Raw genomic sequence first — 15680 nt, 5'->3', positions numbered from 1 at the left:
ACAGCTAAATACCAAAAACTAATTAAAATGACAAAAGCACATAACATTTCTAAAACCTTAAACAAAATGAAAACTTTTTTTTTTTTTTGCAGACAACTAAAAAGTACATAATGTCTGAATATTTTTGTTGTCCACGCTGTCAAAAATAATTTGGTGCAGGATTTACTTTGAAATATTTCTTCCTCAGAAATTGCTAGTACATTTCACAACAATTACAAATGAACAAATTGAATTAAACATTGGAAACATTTTGGAAAATATATATATATTAATTTTTTTTTTTTACAGTGGACACAATGGAAGTCAATGGGGTCCAGTGTTGTTTTGTATTTTGTAGAAGAGAAATCCATACTGGTTTGTGAGTAAATCATAACAGGATGCTCATTTTTGGCTGACTTGTCTATTTAATGATAACCAATGGCTTGCATGGTGTAGGTCACGATGGGCAAGACAAGTCATTTCAGAGGTTCTTACATTTAAATGAAAGATTATGAAAATATGTTTCACCTTTGAAATATCATTTTGGTGATTTCATGTTCCCTGAATTCTATTATCTGGATGCCCATTAGTGGCTGACATGATGGAGACACCAAATGCACTGAGACTAACACAAGAGAAGAGCACTCCAAACACAGACTGATCCTAGCCGGCTACGATCTCTTATCCCATTCACAAATAAAATATGTAATATGTAATTTTGTGCCAAAACACACAATGTGTTCCACATAATTGAAAAGGGGTGACATAAATCCACAGCCTGGATGAAAGCAGAGCAGCCACAGCACAGAAAGAGCCTGATTCTCCTCAGCTAAAGAGGCTATTTCTATTCAGTGGAAGAATTTCACACAAGCCGCCTCAGTCAGTCATATGAATGGATGTTCATACTCATGCGTTAATGAGTGTAATATTCAGTAAGGGTTCATTAATGTAAAAAGAAAGAAAAAAATGTCAGGATGGATTTGTTACAATACAATATTGTGTTCAGACTGAAGTCAACAACTTGCAACAAACACAACTAAAATAAAAGTGTGGAATACCCATAATCCCTTGTGTCTGAATAATATACAATCTCTGTTATGGTAATTAGCTTGATATTTACTTAACTAATCTTACAGTACTTAATCTGTCAGTATAATAGTGTTAAAAGTGTAATGAATGACTTTAAGTCTCCCATGATTAATGTAGCAATAAACATGCTAAATTATTTAAGTAGCACTGATCCTTAAGTATAAAGGTGAGAGCAAAACTATTATGATCTATATAAAATATAAAAAGTTAATAAATCAGTAAATAGTAATGTATGTATATGTATGTATATATATATGCAACAGTATTTAATCATCCTGCAGTCATTAAAAAAACAAACTATTATAAATTTTTTTCTTAAAAAATACAGCTGAAATAAAATATAAATCACATGAAGATCATAAATGAAAAATTTAAATAAAAAAATTGAAATGTTGCCTTGGCGAACCAACTGAAATAAAATGTAAGTTGCCGTATTAAAACTATTAAAACTAAAACTTAAATAAAAATAAAATGGAAACTAAAGTATAAATATATATACACACATTAAAATGACAAAAACACATAACAAAATTACTCAAACTAAAATAATAACTGAAAATATAGAAATAAAAGCTGCTTAAAACTGAAATAACAAATTATCAAATTTAAGTTCAAATGCTAGTTGAGTTAAAATAAATGAAAACTAAATAGAAATAAAAGTATATACCAAATATTTAAAATCAAATTATATTAATCATAACAAAATATTATGATATATAAACAGTATTATTATAACACCAGGAACTATGTAGCTCGTCTTTTCTGCAGACCACTGAAATGAAAAGAAGCAGGTCTACAGAGGGAACATCTGCTCTTTACATAAATGCATGACACATGCACAAATATCAGATGCTTTCTGCACCAATGTCTCACTAATGGGAGAATCTATTTTCCTCTAATTTGCCCCCAAAATGATACGGCCATCTTCACAAACAAATGTCGCAGAGGCTTGTATAGTGAATACTGAGAGCCCCGGACGTGAGTCGAATCCAGCAGGCCATGATGTTAGCATATTCTTCAAGGGATAGATAAAACACAAAAGACACATGAATGTGAAATTGAGACCTTCAGTAAAGATCAGTCTCACCATGAGGTCAGACCACAGACCACAGTCAGACAAACATAATCCACAACCTTCAACCGTCTCCTTGAGCCTTTGTCTCAAACGCCTCCAATCACAGGAGTAAATTACTATTATAAGTTCTGCTGTATTAGTCTGTCATTTTGAATGAAATTAGAAAGTTCATTCACTATTTCTCCTCTACCTGAACCCAAAGCCTCATAGAAATGTCTAAAGAGATTTAGATTTTCTTTTCCAATTCACCAATTAACAACATTAATTACTTATGTTGTAATTGTTGTATCTTGTACTCTATACTGAAAATGTGTTTCACTGAGCCTCCAATTGGTCAAAACCTATAAACGTCAAACAAAAGCAAAGCACATGCCGCTATTTCAGCGCTTGACCCTTATAATTGCTGATTGAAGCTATAATACTGCATATATGAGTACAAATTTTTTTTGGCAAAATGCCTTACTTGGTCCTGATTCTGCATGGTCAAAAGCGAGGCTAAAAAAAGCACACTTGTTCACTCATAGAGAGAACTAATATTAATCTTCGTATGCAAGTCAGGAACTACATTATTGTAGTGTAAGCCATATAATATTGGCTATAAATGACCCTGTACTCGAGATATGAACATCGACTAATGAAAAGCCCATATTCCCAAAACACCAGACACTAAAGCATGAGAAGCAGCACTATGATAATGGCGTGTCCACTCTGAGGTGGCGAGAGCTCATTACTGAGCAGCACAAACCTCAGGAGAAACAGAGGAACAGACAGATGGAGATCTACAGGCGACCCTGGGCCGCAGCGGTCAGCTCCACCGGGGCAGCAGCAAGGTAACCGCTGACAGCCCACATGCATCACATGTGACAGCGTGCAAACTCTGATTCAGCTGAAGATCTGTGGAGGCGTGCAGAGCGCTCTCTCACCGGCCTAATGTCTGCCTGTCGGCTTTCATTTGACTCAGGGTGCAGTCTGATGCATCACAGCCGTGTTGAGCAGAGAAATAGTGAGTTATTAATCTTGAGTACCTATAGAGTAGTACTGCATCCTTCATAACTCCAAAAAGTCTTTAGTTTTATTATATTCATAAGAGAAAGATAGTCTGTACCGATTTTTCCTGGAAAAACACGAGCGTCTGGAGGCGTGACGTGTGGGCGGAGCTAAAGAATCACGAGCACCAGTAGGCTTTTGAGTTGAGAGCGTTTGGAAGCTGTGACATTACCTGAGGACAAAACCAACCAAAGCAAACCATTGCTAACAGTCAGATTCAGCCGTTTATTTATGATCCAGAATCAGATCCAGAGGCTGAAATTTAACAAGAGCAGCATCAGCAACGAAGTCTCTATGTGGTATGTACTGAAACTGTATATATTTGCTTAGCGGTTTTGGAAAATGACTAAGTTCCACTTTATGTCATCTTTTTTTTTGTTTTTTAAGCTGTACATGTGGAAAGTGCAGTTTGATGACAACATGGCATGTTGTTTACTTGATGTGCTTACACGCCAATACTCAGTTTTACTCACCGCCTGCGGTTCCAACACACAATCGTGACCCTTTTTCATTGGGACTGCATTATCCTTAAGAAATAAACGATGAGCAAATCCGTCATCAAACTGGGCCTTGTTTGTAAAACAAGCATCTTCGAAATGCAGGGAACAAACACAAACACTTGCACAACTCCGTTGATGCTCTGTAAAAATAAAACTCCATCCACTGGTCCCTTAATGCTGTTTCTCTTTTGGTAATCTGTGCAGGGTTGTCTTGCCCTGGCAACCAAAAATACACTTCTTTTGTGACATTTCGGTCTCTCGCTCTGATCAGTGAATGCCTCTGCTCTCATTGCTCTGCTATACGGGAGCGCGCACACTTCCGGGAGAAGTGCCTCAGGACCCATATAAGGAAATTCCGCTCCATCTAACGTCACACAGCCATACTCGAAAAAAACTTTCCGAAACTTGTGACAAACCGGAAGTTGTTCCAAAAATACTCCTTCAAACGTAAAACTTAATTTTTGAAACTTTGTCCATGTTTAGCATGGGAATCCAACTCTTTAACAGTGTAAAAAACTCAGTATGCATGAAATAGCATTTCACCCCCCCTTTAAGTAAAAATTTGTGTTATTTGTGATGCAAAACTCCCTAAATCACACACGGACACGTTTATATATATATATATATATATATATATATATATATATATATATATATATATATATATATATATAAAATAGCTGGTTGCTAATATGATATATTGTAAAATTAATTTTTTTCCTGTGATCAAACTGTATTTTCAACATCATTCCTCCAGTCTTCAGTGTCACATGATCTTTCAGAAATCATTCTGATATGCTGATTTGCTGATCAAGAAACATTACTTATTAATTATCAATATTGAAAACAGTTGTTTCACATGCTTGTGGAATCCACAATACATCTTTTTTTAATGGAATTTTTGCAACATTATAAATGACTTTATTGTCAGTTTTGATATATTTAATGTCCCTTTGCTGAATAAAAGTATGAATTTCTTTTAAACAATCTTACTAACCCCAGACTCACTTCTATATATCGGCTTCTGATTATCAGGTCACCCTACCTTGGACCATTCGCCGGTCTTCCACTCGTAACATTTGGAGTGATCCTCACACGTCTCCACCTCTGCAGGACGAGACACGGGATCACAGAGACCCTGAGGATTGGTGCAGGTCACGCTCCTCTTCCTGCTGCCGCGACCGCATTCAGAGGAACACTGGGACAGACAACGACAAGGAGAATTCAGAAAATAAAATAAGTGAGCAATTGGGTGCAAAGAAAGATGGAGATAAATAAAGACATACGCAAGAGTGTTGGTAATTAGAGCAGGCTTCCTGTTGAGTCTCACTTCTCTCCGCTGACTAAACCTACTCTAATGAAGTGATCACAACATCAGCATCAAGATCTGAAATGAGACCTACAGACTCCAAAACAACCACAGTGCCTTCCATAGGCCAGGACAAACCCCACAGGCACAAGAGCACACATCCTCTCACACACCCTCACATGGTCCAGTCGTACAGGATGTGTCTCATGAAAGGAACTATAGCTTTATAGTGTACACTTATTAAGGCACGTCATCTTCTTGTGTTAGTCAAGGCTCCTAATGCTATGATTTTAGTACTGTGATTTATTTTTACATTTCGACATATTTTTCACCCTCTGCTGCTGTACCTTTAAAACTCCTGTAACTGATCTAAACATAAATATCAAATCATAAGAGGCCATTGACACAGAAGGTGTTTTTGTATTCCGTTGTGCTGCTTTTCCAGAATTTTCTACTCAAACCTGATGTTAAATGGATGTCTTCGACCACTGTGCCTACGTTAAAAGAAGTTCAGCTCTAAAAAATTGCATTTTAAGACCTTTTTTTCCTTTCCACTGCCCTGCATCTTGCATTTTCTGTGTAAACGGCCCTTAATAGTGATGAATTCTGAATTTCGATAGCATTTATGGCAAAAATTTACATTTTTATGCATCTGGCAGATGCTCTCATCCAAAAAGACTTATGATGCATTCAAGACACAACTTTCTTGTTTTCCCTTGAATCAAAGTCATGACCATGGCAGTGATAACGCCATGCTCTGCTGTTTGAGTTACATGAATTTTAAAGGGATACTCCACCATAAAATGAACATTTTGTCATTAATCACTTACCCCCATGTTGTTCCAAACCCGTAAAAGATTTGTCCAAAATAATGACTTTATTCAATAATATCTTTGTCAACAGTCTCCTCTGTGTCTCTCCACATCACTCAAACTGCCTACGCTCTTCTACATGTATTTCTGCTTTGATTTGAAAGAAAACAGCGCATCCTTGTGGCACGGCTGACACCGAATATCATATGCAGCATATGAAGAGACACAGAGGAGACTGTTGACAAAGGAATTGTTTAATAAAGTTGCTATTTTTGTTTTCTTCGCATACAAAGGGTATTCTCATCGCTTCATAACGTTACGGTTGAACCACTGAAGGCAGATGGACTATTCTGATGATCTACTCTTTCATACTTTTCTTACTTTTCAAACTTACTTGGCAGTGTATGGGACAGTTTTCATCCAGAATATCTTAAATTGTGTTTTGAAGACAAACAAAGCTTTTACGGGTTTGGAACGGAATGGGGGTAAATGATTAAGGACAAAAAATTCATTTTGGGGTGGAGTATCCCTTTAAGACTGACTTTTGAAACATTTCAAGCTAAAAGGGTCAACTTTAATCTTTTTTGTTTGTTTGTTTTTCCACTGCTCTGCGTTTCATGTTTCCTGTGTGAACAGTTAAATGTGACAAATTCCATATTTGCATTTTCCAATAAATGTAATGGAGTATTATTTTGTGAATGTTAATGACCATTCACAACAGAGCATGCTCTTACATTTCTGTCACTGTGTTCATTTATTATCATTAGTCTGTAAAGATGCACTAGATGGATATAGTTGACCATTGCACCAATTTCACTGTATTTTCAGCATCTAATGGCATCAGGGATGCATTTTTATTTGCATTTATTTTAATTATAAATCTCACTATCACAAAAACATTTTTTCAACTTGTCCATCCTTTTCTATAACAAAAAAAAAAACATTTGTGACAGCATTTGTTGCATAATACTGATTACTAGAAAAGAACATTTAAACTCATCCTAACTTTTCCAAGCTTAAGGTGTGGCTTACAATGATAGTGAATAGAGCATAGATCACAGAAATGTGAAGTTTATAATTTTATAAAATGCTAACATTAACTCTTCTGTTATTAATTGATCTTTAAAGCTTTGTAAATGTACATTTGCAACATTTTTAGGGTTTTGGTGTTCACGGCTTATGTTTTCATTGTGACAGTTGTAAAAGTGTATATATAACTGGCATCCCATACTCAGAATTTGAGCTCTGCATTTAACCCATTCAAGTGCACACACACACACAGCGTGAGCACACACCTTCTGTGCATTTTCAAGAAGTAAGTCAAGTTAAAGTTGGTCAAGTGGGTTAGCTGCCTTGAGCTCAAACCTTGGACCATTCGGAGGCCTCCCAGACGGTGAGGCAGTGGCGTCCCTCGCAGTGCTGTACGCTGGCTGGTTTGGGGCTCAGACAGTACAGGTCTCTGGTGGGGATGTACGTGCCGTTTTGCAGCTGGTACACACAGCCGACTTCCCTCTGCTGCAAGCCTCTGCCGCAGGTTACTGAACACTGCGCCCAATCACCAGCGACCCACCTGAGAGGAGCAGAAACCCAGAGAAGACACTCATACAACAGTTCTGTCAATATCCAGTGCATTAGTGAAAGAGATCTGAAGTCTGAAAGGGAATGGGGTCTCCACTGAAACAATTTGTGACAGCGTTTGCATAATGTTACAATTTAACAAATAATTTTGTCAGGAAACATCATCAAATCTGAAAGCTTTAATCGTGAGTTTACTGTATGACTGAATAAAGCAGATGATTATTTTTATGTGTTAAAATGAACTTGTGATTTACAAGTAAAAAAAAGAGCCGTCTTTATTAACTGCTTAAACAACAGAAATCTGTTCTGTCCCACACTCAGTCTTACAAGCACCAAAATCGATTTTACAGTTATGGACAGAAACAGAGGTGTGCAATTACTTTTCTAAGTGATCAGACTTACATCTGGTAATAAAAAGGAGTGGAAAATATCCCTGAGAAGTACATTGATGGAGTTACTTGGGCCTTATCCAGAGATCAGAATATCCACTTGGAATTGGACTTAACTGACTGAGAACACCCTACAAAACAGCCTATAAACCTGTGTTATTTTAGTGTTATTATATAGTATTTATTGATGTTTTCAATTAGATGTCATTTTGATATTTTCAGTTTTGCTAAAATGTAAGTAATTTCATTATGTGATTCTGTCTTTTAAAAAATTATATATATATATATATATATATATATATATATATATATATATATATATATTTTTTTTTACCTTAATTTTTTTTTCTGTTTTAGTACTTATATTTTATTTATGACTTTTTACTTTTATATAGTACTTTTATTTTTTTATATAAAACAATCAGTTGCAGAGGAAAAAAAAAAAATAAAATGTAAGTTTTTTTTTTTCAGTTTAAGTTTGTAAAGTTTGAATCATCTTATTTTTTTATATTTTATTTGATATTTACATTTTATATATATATATATATATATATATATATATATATATATATATATATATATATTTTTGTATTATATATATATATATATATATATATATATATATATATATATATATATATATATATATATATATATATATATTTTAGTATTAGTTAATGATAACAAACCAACAAACTGGACGCACAGGAGTGAGTTTTGAAAAGCAAACACCCATCAAACTTTCTTCAAAAGATCTAAAAATCGTGGACAATCTTATTTTTGTCTTTTTAAATGATTTAAATACTAAATTAAGATCCATTTGGTTGACCCAGAGGCGGATCTACAGGGTACCCCTGTTGCCACCCCATTTATAAATCAGATAATATTTTTAAGTATATTCTATGTTCATAGCCTAGACGTTGAAGGCAAAGGAGACCCGCACCAGTAAGTAGGTTTAGAGGTAAGTTGGACACCAAGTCGAAAAAGTCCATAAGCAGACAGTTAACCCTGCATCAACCACATTGTTACGTTATTAACATCCAAAATATTTTGTTGTCTCAACAAATTTTTCTATTATCGTCAGGTCAGATCAGGGTCTAACGCAAGTCTAGCTCTTTGTTTGTGTTTAAACTACTGCTGTCACAAAATTGGCATGCATCCACTTTCCCAGCATCTATGACTATCCAATTTTGAAAAATGGTGGACATGCCAAATTAAACTGAGATGTCTAAGCTGTGCCATAAGCTGGTGATGCACAAGCACTGCACGTTAATGCTAACTCAGAGATTGTCCCATTTAGCTGTACTCAGCATTGAGAGTGACCGTGCAAAAGCAGTTGACTTAAATGAGTTTGCTCAACGCTTTGCTAGCATTCATGGAAACCGCCGTCTGCAATTGATTTAACCTGTACAGTTTAATAGTCATGTGCAATAAAATAACTTGTTTTTTTAACAAATTGTGTTTTTGATGTTTGCCCTCAAGTGATCAGCAGTTTAAAGTGATCAGTAGTTTAGAGAGAGATTATGAATGACATTCTTATGTACATTTTAAATTGTTGTATGTTACATTGTAATAAATCCAAAGATGGGAAATGTTTTGAAAGTCATGGTTATCATTGCAACAATCTTGCATTATAATCTTGTTTCAATCCTAAATCTATTGATGGCTTATGTTGTATGACTAAATCTGTCCATATTTCCTCACTAGAAGACATCATTTGAGGGGTCTTTTTTTTTTTTTATCTCCCGGGGAGCATACCCCAAACGCCCCAAGAATTGCTTTATCACACAGTACAATTTAAGTATATACTACACAGACTGTTGATAGTGATTACACAGAGAAAGGGTCCACAATTTACAAATTAAGACCAACACCATCCAAAACCCCAGCAACTGTACATCTCTGATTTGCATCTAAAATCTGCATCTTTAAAAGCTACAGATGAAGAAACAGCTTTTGGAACGAGAGCAGACTGATTTTATCACCACAGCATAAATCAAATTCCACATATTGCTCCTAAATCACTGCAAGCTAGCATGATAAAACCAAATGTGAATTATGGGTAATAAATAAGCATATGCAATAAATACAGACAAACGTATGTCATTTGAAAAGCTGTAGTATATAGTTATGGCTATAGTGAGGGTCAAGGAGCATCTCTGTGACGCATGATCCTTGAGGAAGAACACACATCAGTATTTGTCATGGCTTTCTTCTGTATTTTCATTTGGAAGTCTTTTGTTCTGGATTTGTTGGGACCCTGTTGAGTTTTCTGTCAGCTGATACACAACACACACCGATTCGAGGTGAGAAGCTGAGGTGCTTCTGGTACCTGTATTGGCAGGGGTGGGTGTTGCAGTGGCGGATTTGAGGCGCGGGTCTGTTCTCCGGCTGACAGAAGCTGTCGTTGACTTGAGTCATGGTCTTGTTAACTATTCTCATGCACGACACCACAGTCCTTCTCTCTCCTGAAACATAACACAGCAAAACATTTATACATATAAAGACATACTATACTTTCATGAAGTGTCACTCAAGTGTCATCTTGCATATACTTACAGAAATCGATCAATCTGAATGCTCATTCTTAGGCGTGTTATGTACAGTAAATAAAAGAAACCGAGAACCAATGTGTCATTAAACAGTAAAATTTCACTGTAACAGCTTGTATAAAGGCAGCAATATAATTGTAACACTTCTGTTCTGTTTTTGTGTTTTGGTTTTGTCTTCCTTGTGTGTCACTTGACCTAGTTTGTAGTTAGTGTAATCACTCATTCTGTCCACCTGTACAGTTATTTAATTAATCAGCTCCTGTGTGTATTATGTTATTAAGCCCCTCAGTTTAGTTCCTTTGTCTGGTATCGTTTGTGCTTCTTCTCTATTGGATTAAACTAAGTTCATTTTGACTAACTTCATCATCCTTGAACCAAGCGTGACAACATTAAAAATGCATTAAAATGATATATATATATATAAACTCTCATTGTAAACTAGCTCATATACCGATATTCATAAATGCGGCATCCAGTTATAGATATAGTTATTGTTCTTGGTGTAAACAGGCCTTTATAATTATTTGAGCATGTTATCTGTCACAACTTAACATTTAATTAAAAATTAATAAAAAAAATTATAAAATAAACAATATGAATTAAACAAAAATGTTTAAACATTTAACACATAATGTTTAATAGCTAAAATTAAAAAAATACTAATACAATTAATCATATTTAATAACACTCACTATACATAAGCTGATATAATTGTTTTATAATAAGTCATTTTAAACATTTAATAAATTCTGTTTTAAAAAATAAAAAACACTTAAGAAGGATAATACAATAATAACATTTAATAATATCAATTATTATATTTTTAATATTAAACTGTAAACTACATTTACAGATTACATTTTATCGAAAGCCACTCATATTACTGTTTGCACTAGATGAATATTATATTTTTTTATATAATTTGTACCTAGCTTTTAATAAATAATTATATTATAATAAATAATTGAAAACATGAAATAATGTTTAACAAATAACTGTATTTAAAAATCATAATAAATCCTAAATAAAAATAAATAAATAAATAATACAACATTTATTAATAGTAATAATATTTTATTAATTCATTAAATATTATATCATATTTTAAACTGTGAATTTAAATGTCACAAGGAACAACATGAGGTGTGTCTCAAATCGCGTATACCTATGCACTATTCTATGACTTCTCTATGTTTAATAGTAGAAATAGTGTGAATAGTGCATTTACACTGAAAATTACAAAAAGAAAAAGTGCACTTTAAACACCTGGATGATGCAAGTGTGTGGAAAGTTGAACAATTATGTTACAAAGGGGGAGGAGCTATCAGACTCTGATTATGAATAACAAACTAACCCTGTATAATTCATACAGTACATGGTTAGGTACATAATGCATGAGTACATAGTGTAGGAGTGCATAGTGTATAGTGCTTCATTTGGGACACAGCTATGGTTACACCGTATCTATTAGCTCTATGGCAGTTTGAGACGTCTGCACAAGTTTACTAACAATCCACTGAGGATGTTAATGTTTGGACTGAGTCGAGTGTTTAACCGTGTTTTCTCTGGCACGTGTGAGCGTTTGCGTCTAATCTGATGCTGTCTGCTCCACTTTCACCTCCCAACCAGCCATGTCCCATTTCAGGTAATTGCAGAACAAACCATTTCTAATTAGAAATAACAATACAAGGTTATTTCAAGCGGTCATCTTTGGAGTCGGGGGTCGTTTTGTGGTCATGACCAAATTATGGTCACTGACCCGCGTAACCGGCGCTGAATTTGCCCGGGACCTTTAATTTGCTGTGAACTCTGAATGTTGTTGTTGCTTCAGAAGGTGGCGGGACGCCAGACTGTTGGATTAGCCATGTCATTAATTTAGTGTTGTTCTATGTTTGCCAAGAAAAACCACGAGCAGTCGGAGACAGAGATTAATTCCTGCGAGGGGCGAGCGGTGAAGGGCAGCCTAAGAGACACAGAGACAGAAGCTTTCCTCCTAAACATAGTGCGCTCCCTACATAGTCAGCATTTTAGCCATCATGTGTGTCAAAGATGCAAAGCTTGTTCCAAAAGATAGGAAATGAAATTATGATGCCTTTATAGATAGATAGATATCAGCATCGCATGTCAAGTACAGTATAATTTATAGACAGATGTGAACTTAATGAAAAAAAAGGGGTCAGCATAAATACTTTTACTTAGCAAGGGTGCATAAAATTGTTCAAAAGTGACACTAAAGACATAAATAATGTTATAAAAGAATTAATGCTGTTCTTGAACTTGATAAACTTTTTGGGGGGGTTTCCACGACTGATTTTCAATGTTGAAAACAGTTGTACTGCTTTATATATATATATACGCTACATTTTTTTTTATATTTGCATATTTAACAATTCATTTCCAACAAATCATTCACCAACTGAGCAAATTAATGCAAATAATTTCTCAAATAATGTTCGTTCAATATATGTATCCATGAGCTAGTGCTCGAGTTGATTATTACAGATCCTAATTCATCCCCTCCAGCTTTATTAATGTATGACACGCATGTGCAGGCATCATAAAACACATCATTATATTCATCAGTTCATGATTGGCTCGAAGGATCGACACAGACCATAAAACAACCTCTATTTCATAAATGTGTCTAAAAATTTCCAAAAACTGACTTTTTCAGGCCAGAACATGATTTGCAGCTCATTTTCGAAAACATGAAGTAGAATGAACTGCCCTTAAAACCCCAATTCATCAGACAGAAGCAACAGCACTTAACAACTGCTTTACAAACAGATTTAATTCATGTTATTGTGTGCAAGTACACAAGCTGATGCAACACTTCTAACAGACAATGCCCTTAGGAAGCAATAACCACTGAAGAAACAAGCAGATCAGCGTTAAAACGGGAGCTATTTGAGGAAAGACTGTTGCAGATTCGTGAATATAACAAACTGTCACGCTCAGACGGGCTTAGAAAATAAGACCGGCCTCAAAGTCACCTTTTGGGTTATTTTATTCAAGCAAAAGACATGTTTAGTCTCAAGTGAACAATGCATCCACCACATGAGACGACTTTCTTTCTGCACGCTTCATTCCTTTGCGAGTCAATTATTGCTGATATAATTATTCTGGGATTCTTTTTTCATAGCAGTAATTATTATTATTTTGGGGGCTTTAACCTGCTAGATATAATCACACAGCTGTGGTTCAGAAAGGGAGATTTTGCAGTGATGCAATGGAAGAACCATTTTTGGCTCTACAGAGGAGCTTTCAGTCAAAGTTTCTAAAAAGACAATTTTTTTCTTAGTGTAAAGAACATTTAAATTATCTAACGCTTCTTTCCACTGAAGACTGCATAATGCCGTCCACTTTTTCAGCAGCGCTGGTTCCTGAAGTACTTTTTACCCAATAATTTAGCTTTTACTTCCAGAACCCGACTGCTGCACTCTATAAAGGACGTTTTGCAGACTCTAAATGTTCTCCGGGGAACAATAAATGCCTTTTCTTTTAAGAATGTACTCATGAGAATCAATGCAGACGGGGATTGATGGAAACGACCGGCACGAACCTCCTCCGCAGTGCACGCTGCAGTCCTCCCAGCTGCTGTGGGTCCACAGGTACATGTGTTCTGGTTCCTTCACCGGGTCACTGACGTCCTCCTGCGACCGGTTCAGGGCAACCGTGTATTCATAATGGATCCCATACGTCTGATCGTGGAGCAGCAGAACCTGAGAGAAAAAGGAGCAGTCAGGAGCTCTAGCGTTTCTTTATTAGCTTATGTGTTCTGTATTTTGTATCCAAGATAATACTTTTATTCAGCATGAATGCATAATTTTTTGTTGTTGTTTTGAACTTTCTATTCATCAAGGGACCCTAAACAAAATATTTCACAGTTTCCACAAAAATACAAAGCAGCACAACTGTCTTCAACATTGATAATGATCAGAAAAGTTTCTTGAGCAGCAAATCAGTTTATCAGTGTGATTTCTGAAGGATCATGTGACACTGAAGACTGGAGGAATGATGCTGAAAATACAGCTTTGATCACAGGAATAAATGACATTTTAAAATATATTTAAATAGAAAACAGCTATTTTAATTTGTAATAATATTTTAACATTTTACTGTATTTTTGATTGAATAAATGCATCCTTGGAGAGCAGAAAAGACTGCTTTCAAAAATATTAAAAACATATTCATATATTATTGATATACATCTTGAAAGAACTCCAGCCTCCAGCAAACCCTGCATCACAAGATTACATCTCCTGAGAGCCGTTCCTCACAGATGTTAAGACATTAACTGAAGGACTGGAGTGGTGTGGATGACTTGTGGATTATTGTGTTGTTTTTATCAGCTGTTTGACTCTCATTCTGACGGCACCCATTCACTGTAGTGTCCATTGGTGAGCAAGTGATGCAATGCTACATTTCTCCAAATCTGTTCTGATGAAGAAACAAACTCATCTACATCTTGGATGACCTGAATTTTCATTTTTAGGTGAACTATTTCTTTAATTATGTAGAAACCACTGAAATGTCACAAGAGAATATTCACACTCAGGGCAAGATTGGCATGTGCCCAAATGCCCGTATGGTTGATCTGACCCTGTGCACACTACATTTTTTTTTTTTCACCTAATTTGGAGTATTTTGCATCCATTTAGTTATTTAAGGTCAGGAAAAAAACTAAACGAACTAAACGAAATTTAGCTGAACTTTTCGAAATGAGTCTGAAAACACTCTGACTGTTTGAAGAGCATCTGTCCACCAAAGGACGTCGGAGAGTAAAGCTTCATCTGAAGCCTGCTTCATTGCTCAATTACTTTAATTAGAGATCTCTCTCAAGACACCTTCTGGCTCTCCAGACTAAACAAACCTTTTTGTTTTAAACTCTCGGTGACTGACTGATTTTATCAAAATCAAAAAAAAAAAAAAATTACTGCATACATTTCCCTGTTCCAGTGTTTTAACTAAAAACAATTCTTAAAATAAAGCTGAAATAAAATAAAATATAAAAATTAAACAGAAAAAATACATTAAATGAAAATTAGCAATTAAGTACAAAAATTACTAAAAGTTAAATAAAACGCGAATAATAATAATTGACTCATTTAAAATATATATTTTTAAATAACCCAAAATAAATGGCAAGGAACACGTTGCATTAAATGTGAAATTTTCAAGAAACAGCTAAAGCATTTTTTTGTAAAATGCACTACAATCTTTGTTGTATTTACAACTTTGTAAAATCACTTTTACATTGTAATAAAATTGTCAAAAGCACAAAACAAAATTACTAAAATAACCCAAAATTTTTATACAAATTGAAAATATAAAAAAGGCCATTCAAAAT

General features: G+C 34.9%; 1 protein-coding gene across 2 annotated transcripts in view; it reads right to left on the bottom strand.

Annotated features, from left to right (window-relative positions):
• Positions 1–15680, bottom strand: part of LOC113052004 (A disintegrin and metalloproteinase with thrombospondin motifs 17-like) — a 99323-nt gene that overhangs the window by 10083 nt on the left and 73560 nt on the right. For both annotated transcript variants that reach the window (XM_026216241.1, XM_026216242.1), the window contains 4 exons: positions 13893–14052; positions 10111–10246; positions 7177–7381; positions 4736–4888 (listed from right to left, as the gene is read on the bottom strand). In XM_026216241.1, the coding sequence (XP_026072026.1) occupies positions 4736–4888; positions 7177–7381; positions 10111–10246; positions 13893–14052 (654 nt within the window). The remainder of the gene's footprint in view (positions 1–4735; positions 4889–7176; positions 7382–10110; positions 10247–13892; positions 14053–15680) is intronic.

The sequence above is a fragment of the Carassius auratus genome, chromosome 32, assembly GCF_003368295.1.
Source record: "Carassius auratus strain Wakin chromosome 32, ASM336829v1, whole genome shotgun sequence".
Lineage (NCBI taxonomy): Eukaryota > Metazoa > Chordata > Actinopteri > Cypriniformes > Cyprinidae > Carassius > Carassius auratus.
The sequence above is the reverse complement of the archived record's forward strand: the minus strand, read 5'-3'. Positions and strand labels throughout refer to the sequence as shown.